Source organism: Molothrus aeneus, chromosome 7 (genome assembly GCF_037042795.1).
Source record: "Molothrus aeneus isolate 106 chromosome 7, BPBGC_Maene_1.0, whole genome shotgun sequence".
NCBI lineage: Eukaryota > Metazoa > Chordata > Aves > Passeriformes > Icteridae > Molothrus > Molothrus aeneus.
The window spans coordinates 34,107,747-34,127,980 of record NC_089652.1 but is presented as its reverse complement, the minus strand read 5'-3'; the positions used below and the strand labels follow the sequence as shown (position 1 = coordinate 34,127,980).

The following is a 20,234-nucleotide window of genomic DNA, read 5'->3' as shown; positions in this document are numbered from 1 at the left end:
AGGACTCATTACAAAGTTGGACTTGAAAATACCAAGTTCATACCAGAAGTTTCCACACCATCATCTCCCAGGTCTGTTTGCTGCAGGTAAATCAGTGGGAAGGTTACTGTCTCTCTATTTAACACTTATATATTCAACAAAAATAGAAAAGATTATATTTTTTTTTTTGGCTGTGTATAAATAACATCTATAAGGTGAGTGTTGCTGTGTTACACTATTGCCAACACTATTGTTGGGTACTTTAATTGTTTGGGTAATTAACACTTTAGCTCACCTCTGCCATTTCCTCAGTGAGCCCCAGCAGCAGCCACTGCTGTGCCACACACAGACTCCAAGGCATTACAGCACAGCCCTGTGATGTGTGACACTAATTAAATCAAAATCTCCAAATTAAAAATAGGTTCCTTATAACTAATGAGGAGTGACCATCTACATGAGACAATATTCATTTTTTACTTCATTGATCATAAATTATTGCTGTGGTGTGTTGTAGTAAATCACCAAAAAATCCATCAGCAAAGCTTTTTTGTCCCTGCAAGTACAAAGAATATTAATTATTTTTGCTTCCTGAGAACATACTTTTTTTTTTTTTTCTCTTCATCATTTACAAATGTTTGCAAAGCCATTCCTTAAAAATAACCAGGGAATATAAATCAGCACTTTGCTGATGTTGGTATATACAAGAACCTCCCTTGATATTCTGATGCATGCTACATGCAAGACCTTAGGATTAGGTTTTTAATTTTTAGGGTCTGTGGCAAAGAACACAAATTCTCTCATCTCTATGGGAAGTTTTTGTCCTCAAGCTGAAGCTGTGCTCATTGAACAAGATATAAAATGCATTGATGCATAAGTGTATTATGTTGGACCATTGTGATGGAAGATTGTAATGGCAAGAATTGTTTTAGTGCTGTTTTTAATTAAAAACGGCACTGCCACACTGAGCTTTGAAAGACTAGACAGAGATTTGATTTTTTAAGAAAAAGTCATGTAAGATGTATTCTCTTGTTGGTTCTTTGTTCTTGCTTCCAAGCCCCAACCAGTTTTCTTTACAGGTGAATATCTTGGTGAGTGTTTCCTGACTGCAAAGAGGGGTTTTTTGTTAGCTTGTGTGAGATAATGCTTTATCTTCCATACTGTCTAATATTGCACGACTACATCTTTTTATTTACAGCAATTTTACATGAAAATTTTAAGGTGAAATGTGAAATTTAGGAATATTTAAGCCATATCAGAGGCGTAAAAACTATGCAAGACGTGTTCCTTATATCTAGATTCACAATTTGAGGACATTATAGAATGGAGAATGGGAAAGGTGAGGTATCATATTAGCATGGTAGTAGGTCTCATGTGCATGTGAAGCAGTAGAAATAAGGTTCTGATTTAAGCAAAATGGTAAAAATGAGGATATTTATCTTGACTTTAGTAAAGGCTGGATTTTTATAACCTGTTCCATAGGAATGAAAATGTCAGTTTGCATAGAGGTGCAACCCTGCTGACAATAACAGTAGACATTCCAACCTCATCAATTCTTTGAATGGATATTTTCACTGATATCAGAAAAAAAATGCAAGCAAAAAACATATTTTGTACTTTAGGTCCTTGTCAGTTCCTCTATAAAGTAAAGTTAGGTGTTTGTGTTACCCTCTCCCCTGAACTTAATTTTCATTCTGGCACAGTGTTGCAGTGTTTGAGCACTATATTAATTTCTTTTTTACATTATTTATATTTTATATTTATTATTTAGATTTATTTTTATTTATATATTAATTTATTTATTACATTGATCTCCTTACACTGAGAGAATGAATATTGGAACTCCCCAGGCTACACTAATCCACTAACCTCAGTTCCTTTCCTCTTCTCTTTCCCATCACTTGTTCTTTGCTTATTTCTGTCACCAGAACAGTGTGGGTGAGGTAAAGTTTGGTGTTCCAGTTGTGGTCATGGATTTCCCTGATCACCCTGAATGTTGTTTCAAAAAAAACCCAACAACATAAAACCACAAAAAACAACCCTAAACCTAAAGAAACCCACTTTGTCATTGTATTTAATCCAGAAATGGTTGCATTTAGAGCTGTTCAGTGAAAAAATACCCCAATCCTGTTGAATGGTAGCATTAGGTGGACGTTGAGGACATGATCTTTTCTCCCTTTGCTAGGTGAATTTTCTAGTTTGAGATATTTTAGGGATGCAGAACATCCTACTTCATTTAGGAGTACAGATGGACTTTGCTGTTCTTGAGCTGATTTTACTATTAAAAATCTGAATACCTGCATGCCTTTAATAGCTTTAGTGGCAACATTAATGCTAGGTGGCAACCACACTTAACTCAGGTCCCATTCTTGTGGCAGCTCTTGGCCTGACCCCCCCAAGGGCTCTGCTCCACCCCAGCCTGAGCCTGCCCAGAGGGGTTTTTGGATAATGATTCAGCACTGAGCTGTTTCAGAAAGATTTCCTCCACCTCTTTTTACTTCTCCATCAGCTTTTGTGCAACCTTCAGCACAGCTTTCCCCCTGTCTCCAGTGGCCATCAGCTCCATTACAGGAGGAAGGATGAGTCCTGTGGCTCAGTTAATTATTTACATCTGTGCAGTGAGGATGAGCAAGTGTCTGACACACAGAAAGCAGTGAGCAGGAAACAGAGCCAGAGGGGAAGTGCTTGCTGAAAAGCCATCTCAAACAGAGCTGACAGAACCCTTATTGTGGTTTGAAATGAAGTATTTCCAAAATCAAAGTTGTTGTGTAATATTAGATTTAGACTGTCTTGCTGTTTGCTTGTCGGGTGTGTACAAATCCACATAGAGGAGAAGGGGAGTGGAGAGCATTACTCTAAAAGTGTGATGCTCATAAAGCCCATATCCATATGCTGTGTGCTGCACCTGTGAGTTCATTTGTGCACAATTCTGGTGCTAAGGGTGTCACAGGAGTCCAGGAATGGGAGTTTTGTGAGCCACTTTACAGCCAGATAACATTTTGAACTGGTTTTCCTGCTGTAATGCACAGAATTGAGAACTATCCTTTGGAAGGAAATTTTAATGTGGATTTTAAAAAAAAAATATTAAGTGTTATTGACTGACCAAATTTTATATCACAGAATCATTTAGGTCTGAAAAGCCTGCTAAGATTATTGAGTCCAGCAGCACTGTGCTAACCACTAAGCCATGTTTCCAAGGGCCACATTGTCTTTTAAATAAATATCTCCAGGGATGGTGGCCCCACCACTGCCCTGGGCAACCTCTTCCAGTGCCTGATCACCCTTTTGAGGCAGAATTTTTTCCCAATATCCAAGCTAAACCTCCCCTTGTGCAAACTGACTCCATTTCCTATTGTTCCATCACTTTGGAGAAGGGACAGACCCCACCTGACTGCCCCTTTCAAGGAGAGTTGTGCAGAGCCAGAGGGTCCCCCCTGAGCCTCCTTTTCTCCAGGCTGAGCCCCTTTCCCAGATCCCTCAGCTTCTCCTGCAGTTCCAGACCCTTCCCAGCTCCATTCCCTTCCCTGGACATGCTCCAGCCCCTCAAAGTCTGTCATGTATGAGGAGCACAAAACTGAGCGCAGGATTCAGAGGAGGCGTAAGCTGATCCATGCTAGTCCTTGATGGGATTGGGAATGTTTGGCTGGGGTGGCTGTTTTTATTGAATTTGGGAATGTTTGGCTGGGGTGGCTGGTTTGGTGGGATTGGAAATCTTTGGTTGATTTAGCTGTTTTGGTTGGATTAGGGAATGTTTGGCTCAGGTAACTATTTTGATGGGATTGGGGATGTTTGGCTGGGGTAGCTGTTCTGATGAGATTGGGAATGTTTTGGTGGGTCAATTGTTCTGATGGGATTGGGGATGTTTGGCTGGGGTAGCTGTTCTGATGGGATTTGGGAATGTTTGGTTAGGGTAGCTATTTTTATTGGATTTGGGATATTTGGCTGGGTAGCTATTTTGATAGGATTGGGAATGTTTGGCTGGGGTAGCTACAGGGGTAGCTGTTCTGATGGGATTTGGGAATGTTAGGCTGGGTAGGTGTTATGGTTGGATTTGGGAATGTTTGGTTGGGTTAGCTGTTTTAGTAGGATTAGAGAATATTTGGCTCAGGTAGCTATTTTGATGGGATTTTGGAATGTTTGGCTGGGTTAGCTATTCTGATGGGATTGGGAATGTTTTTGTGGGTCAGCTGTTCTGATGGGATTTGGGAATGTTTGGTTGGGGTAGCTGTTCTGATGGGATTTGGGAATGTTTGGCTGGCGTGGCTGTTCTGATGGGATTGGGGATGTTTTTGTGGGTCAGCTGTTTTGATAGGATTTGGGAATGTTTGGCTGGGGCAGCTGTTTTGATAGGATTTGGGAATGTTTGGCTGGGGCGGCTGTTTTGATAGGATTTGGGAATGTTTGGCTGGGTTTTCTGCTGCCTGTGCAGAGCAGAGGGAGCTGTTGACACCCCCAGGTAAAGAGCAGACATCTGTCACCAGGCATGTGACAAGTGCAGCCAGCACAGATAACTGCTGGTCAGACTGTGGGGACTCAAAGGCATCTTCTGATTTCTGAAGTTCTTAATTTTCTCTTTTGTTTCTGTTTGTTTTGGTGTTGATTTCTACAGTCTTAACTCCTCTCTTAGCTTTGGTCATAAGCCATGACTTTTGTGTGCTGGAGCTGCATTTGCTCATTTGCCAGCTCACAAAGCCACTGGTTGCCCCTGGTTTTATTGTTTCTTTGAGGTGTTATTTTGGAGATTAAATAATGTGTCTGTGAGGTCACAGTTTACATTTCTTGTGCTGTTCTACTTTGTTCTTTTCAGTTATCCACATCCTGCTGTAAATGTTTATTATTCCCCTTACATGGGCAGCTGAATACCTGATTTGATTGAAGGTGACTTCAAATTTATATTAATTATCAGTCTGCATGGTTGAATGAAGCATATGGATAAAAGTAACTATGGATAAGGGGTTACTTATGCAGCATAAATCCTTATTAAATATGAAATTCTTTCTTTGCATATATATAAGATAGCACAGAGTAGGGACTTTAAGTCATTTCCATACATTTATCTCAGTGTTCCAAAGTCTTGGTATGAGAAATGTGCCGCTAGTCTGTGTAAAAATTGACTTTATAAAGCAGTTGTGATACCATTAGATACCCTATGTGTTTAGTTTACACTTACATGAACTCATAGCTACAGAAATTAATACATACTATTCAACCTCTTGTGAGAGTTGAAATATTTAAGTTTATTTAAAAAAAAAAAACAGAAGCCAATACAAAACCATCTGATTTTCCCATAAAAACAACATCTTCATTAAGGTACAATATGTCTTGTCTTGGCAGGGGCAGAGACATTCCTTTAAGATTTTGTGATTATAAGTTTTCTAAAAGATAAGCACTTTTGAAACCCCTGGTTTTTGATAATGAACTGGGCAGAAAATAAATTGAAAACCCCACCTGTGAGAAGACCACTCGATTAAAATTGTATCAGATATTTTATATTTGACCATATGTTGCAGGTTGTTTCTTGCTGCCAAGAGTGATTTTAAGGAATAAAGTTTTGAAATCAACTCTGCAGATTTAAATGTCATATTCCACAGCAGAAATGGAGTTCCATCCAGTTTCCTTCCAGTGAGTGTGACCTGGTGTGACCATATCAGAAATGGCCTTCTTGGGTGATTTGACAGCCAAAGCAATCTGGATCCGAAATGAATCTCTCTCCTATTTCCAGCCTGGCTATCTCTGGGCACAGGTTATTTTCTGGAGATTCAGGGAAAGCAGCAATAATCTGTGCACCTGGCCATGGGATGTGCCTGGCCTTGGTACCCTCCCCAGTCCTGAGCATCCCTCCTGTCCCTAGGGGAGCACCCAGCGCCCAAACCCCCTCCCTTGGGCTGGGACAGCCCTGCCTGCAGCCCTGGGGGCTCCCCCATGGCCCTGGGGGCTCCCCCATAGCCCTGGGGGTCTCCCCTATAGTCCTGGAGGCTCCCCCATAGCCGTGGGGGTTTCCTCATAGCCCTGGAGGCTCCCCCATAGCCCTGGGGGCTCCCCTATTACCCTGGGGGCTCCCCCATAGCCCTGGGGGCTCCCCTATAGCCCTGGGGGCTCCCCTGTTACCCTGGGGCCTCCCCTATTACCCTGGGGGCTCCCCCATAGCCCTGGGGGCTCCCCTATTACCCTGGGGGCTCCCCCATAGCCCTGGGGGCTCCCCTATAGCCCTGGGGGCTCCCCTGTTACCCTGGGGGCTCCCCCATAGCCCTGGGGTTTCCCTCATAGCCCTGGGGGGCTCCCCCTTAGCCCTGGGGGCTCCCCTATATCCCTGGGGGGCTCCCCTATAGCCCTGGGGGCTCCCCTATAGCCCTGGGGGCTCCCCCATAGCCCTGGGAGCTCCTCTATAGCCCTGGGGGCTCCCCTATAGCCCTGGGGGCTCCCCCATAGCCCTGGCTCAGCTTCTGCAGCTCAGCTCTTCCCCCATTCCTCAGCCATCTGTTCCCAGACAATTACTGCCAGAGACACTTGGATATTCTGCTGCCTGAGCTGACTCTCTTCAGCTGCTTGCATCCTCTTTGCCCTCCAAGCAGCATCCCAGGATGAATGTTTGAAACATGGAGATGTTGTATTACCATAATTGCAGCCAGTAGTTTTGACTATTTTTCCACCAACTGGCAAGGCTAGGAATTATGATGTCTTTTGAAGGGAAGAAAAGACACCATCAGTCTTTTATATTCTTAGCATTCTTGCACTGCTGTAAAATACACCGAGATTATTTTGAAGAAGAACACTTTTAAATTCCTTTTCCCCAAGTTGACTTGATAACACTGCCAGAAGTGGCTGTCTGTTAAAGGGAGAGTGAAGAGGGGTAAACAAGATAAAAAGCTACTCTTCTTTATTTGCATTAGACATTTCAGAAAGTGCAGCAGCTGGGAAGGATTCAGTGGGATTCAGGATTCAGTGCTTCAAAGGCATCACAACATGCAGCTTGATTTGGCTTTTTAATTTTTTTTAAGTTTTTTCAATAGAGGTCACAGAAATTGTGGGCAGGGAGGCCTGCATTCTACTGGTGTTGATTGTTGAGACTTTTTACCATTTAGAGTTATTTTACAGACAAAATAAGTCACAAAACTTCTATAAACCAGGACTTTTTGGGACTGAAGCTCATCTTCATTTTTAAGTCAAGTTACCCTCCACACATGATGCTTGTAACAAGTCCAAGTGCAAATGAATTTATCACATGAATAAGGGAATCACTTCCAGTCTTCTCCTTTCACCAGTGGTGCACAAACTTTCTCTGAAATCCAAAACAATTTGAGTAATAATTCCTGGAATGTTTTCCAGCGTCCCATCCTATGTTCCCAATCAAATAAATCTTAATTAGGAAGGTCCTCTATTAGGATTTTGAGTTAGAAAATATATTTCGAATTGCACAATGTTTGTGTCCTGGAGGAATCTTGTATTTTAAAAGCAAGTAGCATCAAATCAAAAATGTGATAGAACGTGTCAGACCAGTCTGTTGACAGTTTAAAAGTTAGTAGGATTCCTTCTTTCACTCATTAAATTTATGTAAATGTGTTTTTATAGTTTTGATCACAGATCTGAAATTATCTGTTTGCTAAAGTATGAAACCCTCTAGTGATCTAAAGTTTATAGTAATGCAGGTACCATGGTTCACATGCTTCACAGATCTATTTTTTTTTCAAAGGATGTTCTCTGGTTTAGTAGAAAAGACCTTTTTTACTCCTCACATTCTACCACAGGTGCTCTAACACAAATAACAAGCAAGTTATTACTGTCAAATCAGAAACTCAGTTTGGTTTATTTACATGTCAGGTGCCTTCAAGTCCTGATGCAGCTGAGATGGGAATCAAATTCAGCCTTGTGTTTTTTATGACCTACCTGGCACCGAGCTTTGGGATGTTTTATTGATGCTCTTCCTTGAGTGGTCTGCAGAGTCAGAGCAGTCCTGGAGGAGTCCTGGCACTGCCAGGGGTTGTAGGTGCTGTAGGTGCATGGGATGCTTCGTGGCATGAAATGTCCTGCCTCCAGGGGACAAAACGAGCAAGAAAATGCCTCAAAGCCAGACTCTGTGCTTCTCTCTTTCTCATTACCATAGTCAGCAAATCCTGATATCTAGGATAAATTTTGATCAATCTTCAATGTTCTGTTGTTAAGTTCTTCATGTGTTTCACTGAAAAATGCAGGGAATATGTTACTTTGTGAAACATTTTAATCCCTCTGCATTTGAATTGCGTGTATTTAACCTGGAGAATGGTGAGGATAGTTTGTGTTTCATCCTGGGAGCACACAAATCCTTTGAGACAGGATACATTCATGCACTCAAGCATTACCTTTCCATGCCTAGAGCCAGCATGCTGTGTCCCTGTTCATCAGGAATTCCTCAAGGATGCCATTGGTGTCCCTCAGGGCTACCAGGTGTGGAGCTGGAAGGTCAGAGGAGGGAGCAGGGCACTGCTCCCTTTTCCTGCCCAAGGGATGGACCCTGCTAAGGGCTCCTGCTTTGCTTGGGGAAGGAGAGCACTGCCCTGTGCTGTTGGAGGTTTTTAACTGGGACAAATTTTGTATATTAGATTTTTTATTTAATGGTCTGTGCTGAGAGGCATCTCCATTTGTTGTAGAAGTTGTAGATTCCCCTCAAATGGTTTGTCCTGCTGACTCCAAGAGACAAGACCTGAGAAAGCTGAGATTTTCCAGCTTATTAATTAGAGAGCTTTCAGCTACTGCCAGTGATTTCTGTCCTTCCTCCTGGAGTTAGTGCCTTGAGGGAGGTGAAAGCATCTTGCACTTGAGCACTGTGCATCCAAGGATGGATTTGCCTAAAGGACTATTACAAGCTGCACAGACCCAAGGCTCCAGTGTGAGAAATCAAGGAGGTTCAAGTTGTTTTCCTAAAAAATTTCCACCCCTTTGGTCTGTGAGTAGCTAATGATATACAATGTGTAAATTATGGTTGAAACCTCTAACTGAGCCAAACCCTTCAGACCTCTAAATGTTCTTTGCTGTGTTAAAAATCTCAAAGTCTTGATAGTGTGGAATTATGAGGGGGATTTTATCAGTCAGAACCATTTCTAAGAGATAAACAAAAGTGATTCTCAAGAGTCCCTAAGCTCCCTCAAAACTCCCTGAACCAAACACTTCAGGGAAAAGGGGACAGAGAGAAGTGATTGCAGCTGGGGTGGTATCCCAAAGGGAGCAATCACAGCATCCTTATCCTCCCCCTTCCATCCTGGACTCTGCAGTTTCTGAGGCAGTCTCCTGGGATGGAGAAACAGTTTCTCTCATCTAATGCAGCCACAAAGATGTGACATTTATATGTATTTTCATGAATATCTACAATTATCTGCATAGCACAACAGTGGAAGTAAATACTGGTACCTATTACTCCTGATATGACTCTTGATAGGATATTTACAGGTCAATTGAAAACCTTATAGTGCTTTTTAGTGTCTGCAAAGCTTATTTTGGCAACTACAAAACACCTGTATTTTAGGAAATAATCCTCTGAGCCATTAATTTGTAATTGCACTAATTATTTCTTTATGACTTTATGTGTGATAACAAGGTCCTAAAGTCTACCAAATGAACAAATTCTTCAAAATGAACTCATCCAGAGAGTGCCACCTTTAACTTTAAAAGGGAAACAAGGTGCAGGACTTTCTTTGCCACACGTAAAAAGATGTGTAAGAAATTTTCCATCTGTTCTTTAGGTCCTGAGGAGCTGGATTTCAAGTGCAGCCCGAATTTCATCAGCTGCATTGGCACCAACAGATGCATCCACTTGTCCCAGCTCTGCAATGGGGTCTACGACTGCTCCGATGGCTACGATGAGGGAGTTCATTGCAGGGGTGAGTGAAAATTGCTTTAACCTCAAATCTTCCACTGCATTTTTTTTGGGGGGGCTTCAAAGAGAGCCAGAATTTACTCCTTGGGAATACATATAGGTCTATATGTGTGTGTGAATATGTGTAAAACATCCAAAAGCAAATCGATAAAAACGTGTTTTAATAATAGAAGTGTATTTTAATTTAAAGCGTGTCTCAAGTTAATTAAAAAAAAATACTTTGTGTGAACCAAATGCAAGTAAAAAACACACAGAGATTTTGGGACTTTTACTGCATTAGGTACTAAGCTTATATGATGGAAACTCTTCTATCAAAAGAAGGATGAGGAAACTTTACTGAGCAAAAGTTTGGCAGCACAAGCAATGTTTGCCACAATGAATTTTCTTTTCCTTACAACTTCTGCTTAAAAAAAAAAAAGTCAAAGAAAACCACTGAAAAATATATCAAATTTTCTAGGAGCATTATCAATAAAATATATCAATATATATCAATAAATACATAAAATATATCAAATTTGCTATGAGCATTATTTTGCACGGAGGACTTTGTTTCAGGAGGGTTTTATGCAAATAATCTACTGTTTAATAATGTAGTTACCAAATTCTGATAATGAGAAATCTTAAATAGAAATTGGTGAAGGTCAACTATTTAATAGCTCAACTGAGATGACTTTTTGAGGTCTGCATGGGGGATAGCTTTAGGGCCAAATCTTGGATACCTTGAATCAATTATTTTTAATCAGCAGATTTCCAGATGAATGATTGTTGATGTTGTTCAACAGATCTGATGTTCCAAACCAGAAACCTAGAGACAGGTGCTGGGACTTCTGCTGCAATGCAAAATGACAATATACAGTGAAAGATACAATTAATGGTAGAGTTCAGAAAGTTAAATTAGAATTTAAAATTTCATGTGGACATATTTTCAGAGCTGTCAGAGTGAAATCTAAGCCCACACCAAAAATAAGTCACATGGAAAAAAGAAATTAAAATTAGAAAAAAAAAATAGCCATCTGGAATTAATCAGTGCAATACTGCTGACTTCACAAAACTACAAATAGTTATTTTTATCTAGCCAGGTGAGGATACAGGCTGTCATAAAATAGATGAAAATTCTTATTCACAGTGATAGGAATCATTTCTTTTCTTGAAGGCTCAACTGTTTTATAGTCCTTGTTCAATGAGCATTACACAAAATCAAAATTTGTGCCAGCATATTGGGTTTAGCACTGGGCCCTGCATCCAAAAAAAAACCCCAGAAGTTAAACTGGTCAAAGCACTTTTTGGCCTATACTGACACTTTCTGAAGTTGCAGGTGAGTTTTTTTCAGAGAATAGTATTGATTCATTAAGTTCTGTTTAAATTTATGTTCCTCAATATTTCATGCTTTTCTGTAAATTACTCTGGATTAAATGACAGAGGATTAAAAATCTCTAGTGCTGAATAATCATTATATTATAACTGTCTTATATTTTTATTGTAGTTTAAGTCTTTTAACCACAAGATTAATGGGATCAGAAAAAAATACGGACTAAAAGTACAATACTCTGTTAGTGGCAATGGAATATGTTTGTTTTTCTTATTGTTCATGTGTATTTTGGAGGTATTTTGGAATGTGATAGCACATAAAATACCCAATCTATATTCACATCCTTTTAATTTATGCTGAAATACACTTTGTAAGGTTCATGTGGATTCCCACTCCTTTCTTTATTATCATACATGAATATGAAAGCTTCCCAGTGGAAAAATTAATGTCTGCTTTAATACATCACCATAGAATTTGGTAAAACATTCTAAATAGATATTTCTTCTAGATCACACAGAACACTTGCATAATGAAATGCCACCATCTAGGAAACAGTTAACAACTCATTAATATTGATTTTTCTGGCAGTTCCATATTTTTACTTGCTTAGTGGGGGCGGAATTGAAAATATCAGTGGAAAGATCAGTGAAAATATCAGCCAAAGAATATAGAAAACCATAATTTTACATTATGATCCTGTCGTTTGTTACAGGCAATGGCAACTAAAGTATCATTATGTTACATTCCTATACATCAAATATTTGGTATGAGTTCCTTATTGTTGTAATTATTCTCTCTCTCTCTCTCTCTATATATATATATGAATATATATATCTAGAAAATATATTTATATTAATATTTATATATCTGTTTATCAGAAAAATGTTTGGGTGACCTTTGAGTCATTCCTCGTTACTTTCTGAGTCTTGAACACACAAGTCATGTTTTGAACTCATTTTTGTGGCCAAAAGTAGCAAAGTTACTTCAGAAATCCAGCCAAACCATTAGCTTTTCCTTTGTATTACTCACAAGAGTGGCATTATCAATTGTGCTGTAATTAACAGTGGCCGTGTGAAATTTGTGGTCGAGGAAGGCAACAGCAATTTTCAATTTTGAATTGCAAGGAGCCCAGCTGGTCACAGAGCTGTGTTAAAATCATCTCTTGCTGGGGACACTGACAGTGCTGTGTAAATGAGTCACAGTCCAAGCACCAGGAAAATCAGTCATGGTTTGAAATCAGGGGTGGCACCAGGGCAAAGCCTATTTCAGGGCACAGGTAACTCCAAAGGGGTGAAATCTCCGAGAACTAATGGACTATAAGCATCCAGCAAGTGGAATTATTCTATTTTCTCTCTCTAAATTTAACATTCTCACATTAATTCATTATTAACAATCTTTTAGAGTTGTATTCAGGCCTGCAGCTTTCCCTGGCAAGGGGAAATATGGTCATTGCTCCGGTGTGAAATGGTAATGTATGGGAAATTTCAAGGGAATGGTAGTAAATACAATGACATTCCTGTATGATCATCTTTTATTTCAGGCACATATGCATTTTTTCAGGTGAATGTAATGCATAAATTCAGGAGAGGTTGTGGCAATATGAAATAAAAAATGTTTTATTACGCATGGTTGTTTCACATTATATATTCCAATGTCCTTCAGAGGAGAAAGGGGTGTGTAATTCACTGGATTTGAACCTCAGAGCATACAATAGTGATAAGACATCTATATTTGGTCAGTTTGGACCCCTTTTCATTTTTTATCTAATTGAAGAATGCTTAAGAGAGGCTGAATAAGGGAGAAATCAAAATATATATTAACATCTCCTATGAAGCTTATATTGGGGCTGTTGAGCTTTCTGAAAATCCCAACAATTCCAGCACAATCCAGCCCTGCTGACTGGGGGGTTCACACCCATCAGCTGCTGGGAGAGTTGCTAAATCTCAGATAAAATTCACCAGTGCCAAACCTAGAGCCAAGCTTGAGTAGTTCTAGTTGAAGACTACTCCAGATCTGCTCTTGGCAATTAAGCTTCTTTCTTTGACACACCTCTCCAGGCTTCTTTGGAGAGCCAGGCCTTTATTTCAGCCGTGCTTGCAGCCACTTTTACTGCTCAGCTGAGCAATGAGCTGAGAACTCTCCTGCCCCAGGGAGCTGCCAAATTATCGCCAACTGAACTTTTTAGTTCCAAGTCTTTCTTTCACAGGGTTTATCCCAGTATGGGGCTGGGGCTGGCTCTGGTTAGTTAAAGCTGGGCCTGCAGCTTGTCCCAGTCTGATTTTGAGGTCTTTTGAAGGCCAAAATACCTTTTTTTTTTTTTTTATAGGGCTGTAGGGGTGAGCTGTACAGTTTTATAAATCAGTGCTTTATATACCCGTATATGGCACACAATTGAAAGAGGTGTGCCAAAATTGGGATTTGGTCTGAGTTAGAGCTATAGGAAAGTAAAACTTGTACAGAATATGGAGATTTCCTTTTTTTAATTAACTAACTTATTATTTAGTAGCTCCTGGAATGTCTGTGCTAGTACTTTAGCTTTCCAGCCAGAAAATGTTAGAAGAATACTGCAAAAAATACCAGTGCAAATAGAATCCTTCCAAGTCTTCAGATTATTTGGGTCTTTATTAATTGTGAACTGAACCATAATCTCTGAAGTCTCTAATCAATAAAATATTCAAAGGCAAACTCTGGATAATTTAGTATTAAAAAAACTGCCCAACACACATTGAGAAGTTTTGGCCAAAAGCTGTTCTGTTTTAGCAGCCTATAATCAAAGCATTGTTTTTCTGTTTAGGCTTTTTGAATGAATTGGTATCAGAAGATGAAGATAAATGCTGCTGTTACTCAATCATGTTTTGTTCTGGTCTTTCTACAGCTGAAACAGTGGGAAGTTTTAAGTAGTGTTTGCCAGAGGGGAAAATACAAATTTCAGAATTTTAAGGAAAATTCAGACCTTTCAAGAGTGATGCAAAGTTATAAAACTGAAAGATATGGACCTACATTTAGATCCTAGTCCTAATTTTATTTTTTTTTTTTTATTTTTTCCTAGTGAAGTTGTGTAATAAGGTAACAAAAAAAAAAAAACCTGAAACAGTCAGGAGTTATAAATGTCCCTCCATTTTCTCATGAGAGTTTTTCTGGAAGTAATGCTCACCTGCATGAGACTTCCCTGTGAACTCATTTGATTTATTCTGACAAGCTTTAAATCACTCATCCTTTAAGGCTGTGATGTACAAAGCCTCACATGAGGTTACTGAATCCTGGAACCCCCCAGGACATCTCCCAGAGCTCCTGAAGGAGCAGTGGGGCTGCTGAAACCACCAGGTAACATTTGGAAAGATTCCAACTGTGACCACTCTGCATTCTGCATCAAGGTTTCCATTTGGATTATAAGGCAGAAAAGAGGAAAAAGTGGGGGTATTAAAATTAAAAAAAAAAACCAAACCCAAAACTGAGTGTTTTTGCTTTGGAACAGAGCTGCTAGTAAAGAGCTCTATTTGTCTGGCTGAAGGCTCAATTTGCATAGTTTAGTATTATGATATTTCCTCATTTCAGCATCCAAACATCCAATTTCTTGCATATTACTGTCTTTCCTGTATTTTTGCTTCAATACAGCATGATGTGGCTCATTTGAATTAGCCAAGGTCATTTAGTCTCTTCTACTGTCAAGATAAAGAAGTCATGGGCTTGGTGATTTAATAACTTTCCATCACAAAATCCTTTTGCAGCAAAGCAAATTAGAGGAGGCTGGTGGGGGAATGAGCAGTGGAAGACATTTGAGTGATGTGATTTCATCCCACCTTGATGGGCTGCTGCTGAGGAGTTTTTAGGCTAGAATTCACAAAGGAAAGCTGTTGTGAAGGTATCAGCATTGTCTCTGTGGCAAATTAAATGTAGGATTTAAATGTTTGGCCATTTATGATGATAATATGAGACAGCAGATCATTAATTGGTTCATGGTTTGTTGAGAGTGTTCTGATCTTGTCCACTGGAGGAGCAATGTATGGAAATGGAAATACTGCTCCCAGCCAGTGTTTCTATCTCAGCTGCAGTATCCACTTTCTTGACAGAAAATATTGGCTACTGTTCCTTACTGGTGAAATCAAGTGTTGGTCAGGTCTGGCCTCCCTGAATACAAATTTTGATCAGTATTTTTAGCACCCACATTTAAATACACATGCTTTCTTCAGGGCACAGAAACCATGCTTGCAATAGCAAATGCAGTGTTGGATGGTTAACCCATGGAGTTCTACATTATGAAAAGAGGAGTAAAGATCATAACTCAGATATTTCAGGTTTCCTATGATCCTGTTGCCCAATAAAATGCACAAAGTGTAGCAGAGATGTTAATCTATCATATTTAAGATGAGATGATGGTGGTTAAGAGGGCCAGTTAGTGGTGGTTAACTGGTTCATGGACAGGGCTGCAGAGACCCAAGGAAAGCAGCTACAGTGACTCAGGGGATGGCAAGGAATGATCTGAGAAATCTTTATTCTGCTTGCCAGGGATTTAGGTTAAATGCTATTTATCGTTGCCTGCTGTTGTTGGTGCCTGCTGTTGCTGTTTTGAGGCTGCCCTTTTTTGAGGAAACAAACATTTAAACTCATCCTATGAGCATCTCCTTTTCAGTTTTACTAGGGATGTTTTATTACCTTTCTGTCGATTAGTGTGCAGAGTTACCTGGTAATTCGTCCCTGTTAACAAACAAATAATCTAATAAAACTCCTTAAGGAGTAAGAAATGCAGCAAGCTTTTTGTATGAATAAATCTCAAAGGATTTTTATGTAGATAAACACTGTGGGCATAATCTGTGTATCAGGAGTTCCAGACATATTTGCATGGCAAAAAAACCCTGACGCTCCTAAACTCAGCCCACGAGCAGCAATTGTGGCCGTGTGGTTGCTGCCTGGCTGCCATTAGACCACATCACAGAGTAAATCTTCAGTGTATTTTCAATATCCAGGCCTCAGGGACAGCTTTTCAACGATCAGAGACTGGGACCTGACACCAAATGCTTGTGAAGCACTGGTAACCTTGAGGCGTAGGGAGAGTGACAGCACGGGGTCTGTCTTCAGCTATCACCACCTATATTTGAGGAGATGGGATAGCTTAGGCATCCTGACATCTTATTTAGAAGGAATAATGCTTCTTTTTCAGTTTCCTTTTGGGCATTTTTTCCTTTTTTTTTTTTTTCATTATATACATAAACTATTACATTGAGGATTTAGTGTGAGAATTTAATTACTATTTCTTACATTAACTAATAGTAAAATTATATCTGCTGCAGAAAAACACGTCTGAGGCATCTGCCCATCAATAAAACATGTCATTAAATTTCCATGTACTCTTTTTCCAGTGACATTATTTGCCTATTCATTGCTTCATTCAACAGTGTTAAAATAATTGGGCAACCTGGTGTTTGAAGTGAGGAAAAAAAAAAAAAGTGACAGGCATGTGTGCTGAAAAACGTGATTTTGGTCCTCCTAGAGCAATTTATAATGTCAGCCTAAATTTACAGAATGGTATCAAATTGGAGACAGAGAAGAAGAAAGAAAAGAGCAAATTCTGGGGCTAGCATCACATAAATTGTCAGAAGTGCAGTTGTCAGTTTTCTGCCCCGGGAGCCCTCAGCCAAGCTACATTACAAGACTTGGTTTCAAGTTCTTCCACTCCTTGCCTGGGGGGATTTGACTTCCCAGCTCCTGATCTTCCCAAGGTGAATAAACAAATAAGGAAACTACATCTGTTCTGTGAAGGGGGTACTTTTGCTCCTCGGGCTCTTTTCTAGGAGCCATAAACAGTTAAACATTTATTGTCCAAATACTTGAAGCCGCAGGAGCGTTCATTTGCATTTGCAGAGTGAGTTCTGGTCTCTCACTCGTTCCCATCTCAGCAATTAGCTGTGTGTTGTTAACCAGAGTGGTAAATCCTGGGAGCTGGGGTAGGAGTATTCCTACCTGGAATGCATCCACCTGCCTGACCACCTGTACACAGAGCACAGCAGATTCTGCATTTTCACACACTGCAATTCACAGCTGAAATAAGGAGAAACCATATTTTTTTTCTCCCAGAGAAGGGCTTTGCTTCCCTACCATTCCCCACTTCTTGCATTTTTCAATTTTAAGCTCATGGAACTGTATAATCCAAAAGCCTAAGTCATTCTCAAACTGTGTAATATGGTTTAAAAATTAAAATTTGCCATTATTTCTGAGACTATGATAAACAAGTCAAGATGTCACCAGCAGTTTTAAGTGAGATTGATACTACTCAATGGTGTGAAGTTTGCTTTGACACATTGAAAAATTACTCTTGCTCTTCCACTCAGAAGCAAGAACATGCACAGAGCGTACAAAAGCTGATTTTCAGAATTCATTATACCCTCTCAGATTCCAGTCATCTTTTCTCCACAAAATTCGATGAAAGTGTAACTTAATCTTTAACTCACTGCAGTAATGCTCATGATTTTAGTTATATGACAAATGTACAGATTAAAATACTGTGAGATGAAAGTGAATAAGTTAAAAATTGTGGGCAACAGGGGAAAAAATACCTGGAAGCAATCGAGTAAAACAGAAAACTGGGGGAACACAGAGCCCAGTCAATAGCAAGGTTCATGACATTTTATTTGAGGGATTGTCAGGCAGAACTACTTTAAATCAGTATTCTCTGGAACAATGTCCATCAAAGAATGGGAATGTGCTCCAAGTGCATTGACTCCAATATGATAATGAAGAGTTTTCCAGGGGATTCCATAATCTCAAAAATACTTTATCTCTTGTGAAAATTAGTGTGTTGAAAGCATTGTTGCTGTGCATAGGTGACAGGACATGAGCTGTGTATAAGAAAGAAAGAAAAAAAAAAATAGTTATGATGAGACCTGAGTCCTACTGGAATGAATAACAGCATTTCCTTAGGTTTGGGCTTCTTGACTGGGAAAAAAATAAGGGGTATTTTTTAAAATCTGCTTTATTCAGGTGCTGTAAGCATTTACATGTAAAAAAAAAAAAAAAAAAAAAAAGAAGAAAAAGGAAAAAAACCTCCAGGTAGCTGTTCCATCTGAGGAAGAATAAGCCATATTCAAAGCTTGAGATGTGACCATGACCCACTCTCTGCAAATCAACAATAATTTATGAGATTAAGCTGTTGTAAAAGGCTGCTGCAGTTGCATTGGCTGCTCTCTGTGTCTCTTTCTTAGGGTGGGATATCCTGGTGAAACAAATCCTATGAAATCAAACTTTTTGAGACTACATTTAGCATCTTTCTAAAATATTTTCCGTCAATCTGGTCCTTCTTAAAATCTGTTAACATGCAGGAAAATACCAAAAATGCAGATTGGAAGATGAAGTATCTTGTACATGGGATAGATTACTGGAACAAAGTGTCAGTGCCCACTTTCCCCAAGGAAGTGTTGGCCACCAGGATTGAAAATGAGGAAAAATTAGCAGCAGTCCAGATTATAATTCCAACAAAGGGTTCATCCCACGCACAGTGACACTTTTCTGACTTTTCAGCTCGGTTTTCACACTCATGTGAGAGAGATTCCACAACAGCTGATGTCACATTCTCAGAGCAAGATCAGTAAGGGAGAAAATGTCTGTGGTTTGCAATAAAAGAATCATTCATAGTGGTTCAATCCCCAAACACATTTTTTAGCCCAACTATACAGAAGGTCAAAATCCTCGCTCATTAAGAACTAAATGTGGTCTTTTTAACAAATGCCCTGTTTAATTACCAGCAGGCAATTCAGCACAATTAGTTGCTGTCTAAGGTACTTTTTTTCTTTTTTCTAATGGTCTTGCATATTTCATAGCCCCTTTCAAAACCATGCATCAGATGGAGGACCTGCTACTTGTTTAATTGACTTTTTCCCTCTCTTAATGATGTTCATCTCCTGGAATTTTAGCAGAGATGAGTCCAGCTTACAAATAAAAAAGAAAAAGATAATTCACAATTCTGAAGTAGAACATTTGGTTGTCTTTTCATCAACTGAGCTTTTTTAATCCACTGAGAGGCAAGGAAGCAGAGCTACAGAAAACATTTATGTGCAGGTAATTTTTAGGTTTCTACAGGAAAGACATGAGTATAGTTTTACATTCTCAGACTAATGGCACACTGTGGCATCAGGAGGATAAAGAAAAATGGGAATAAGTTCTGTTCTGCAAAATGTTACATAAAATGAGCACAGTTACATTAAAACAAAATTATTCAGACATCCTGAGGACTCACATTTAAGGTACATGGACACTAAAAATACTTCTGTGAGGCACAACTGTTCTGCTTTCTGCCATGAGCTGACACTTACAATTTATGTTAAAAAATAATCAATGAATTACTTATAAATTTAACTGGGCACAGTTTGGGGCCCATGCTTCTGTTTTGTGGTAAACTTGAATGTCCTGTGTTCAAAAAACTGTGAAGTGAGCTCTTCAGGAAGATCTGGAATGCATCCTGCCCTTCCCATAGGAGCTGGATGTTTTGATTTTTAGTGAAGAGAAAAAATATCCCAAACAAAACCTAAACCAAATGTGATGTTGGTCACAACGTCTGCTATTAAAGGATAAAGCACTGTCCTCTTCAAACTGTAATTTCTCTCTTGAGCTTAATGGAGGGGAGAAAAACCAGCTTTAAATAGCAGCATGGCTTTTAGTGACATGGTGTGGGTTACAGTTCAGCTGGAGGAAAATGGGGATCATGGAGGGTCCCTCTCTGACTGAAAAGGTTGCTGGGTCCTACAAACATGTCCTGTTTGGTTTTCCCAAGGAGAACCAGATGAAAGGCAAAAAAAAAAAAAAAAAAAAAAAAAAAAGCCCTTACATGATTCCCATAATGAATCAGACTTTCTGCTGATTGAAAACTTTTTATTTTGAAGTCCACCAATTTCTTGATGTCATCTGGAAACTGCAGCAAGGACATGAATCATTCCCGTGCAAAAACAGTCAAGTTTTTGGGATATAAATATAATGTTAAGTGCAGAAATTTGCAATCTCCTGATTTATATATCTTTAAAAGTCCATTCATTACTTGTAATATTTTTTTCTTCTGCCAGTCCAGGATTTTTTTTTTTTTCCTTCTGATGCCAAAGATGTCTAGACCTGAGGGGA

The 20,234-nt window shown here is 39.4% G+C and overlaps 1 protein-coding gene across 1 annotated transcript in view; it reads left to right on the top strand.

The window, feature by feature from the left end:
• LRP1B (LDL receptor related protein 1B) overlaps positions 1 to 20,234 on the top strand; it is a 631,162-nt gene that overhangs the window by 249,676 nt on the left and 361,252 nt on the right. The window contains exon 3 of the mRNA XM_066553313.1: positions 9,690 to 9,827. Coding sequence (XP_066409410.1) covers positions 9,690 to 9,827 — 138 coding nt within the window. The remainder of the gene's footprint in view (positions 1 to 9,689; positions 9,828 to 20,234) is intronic.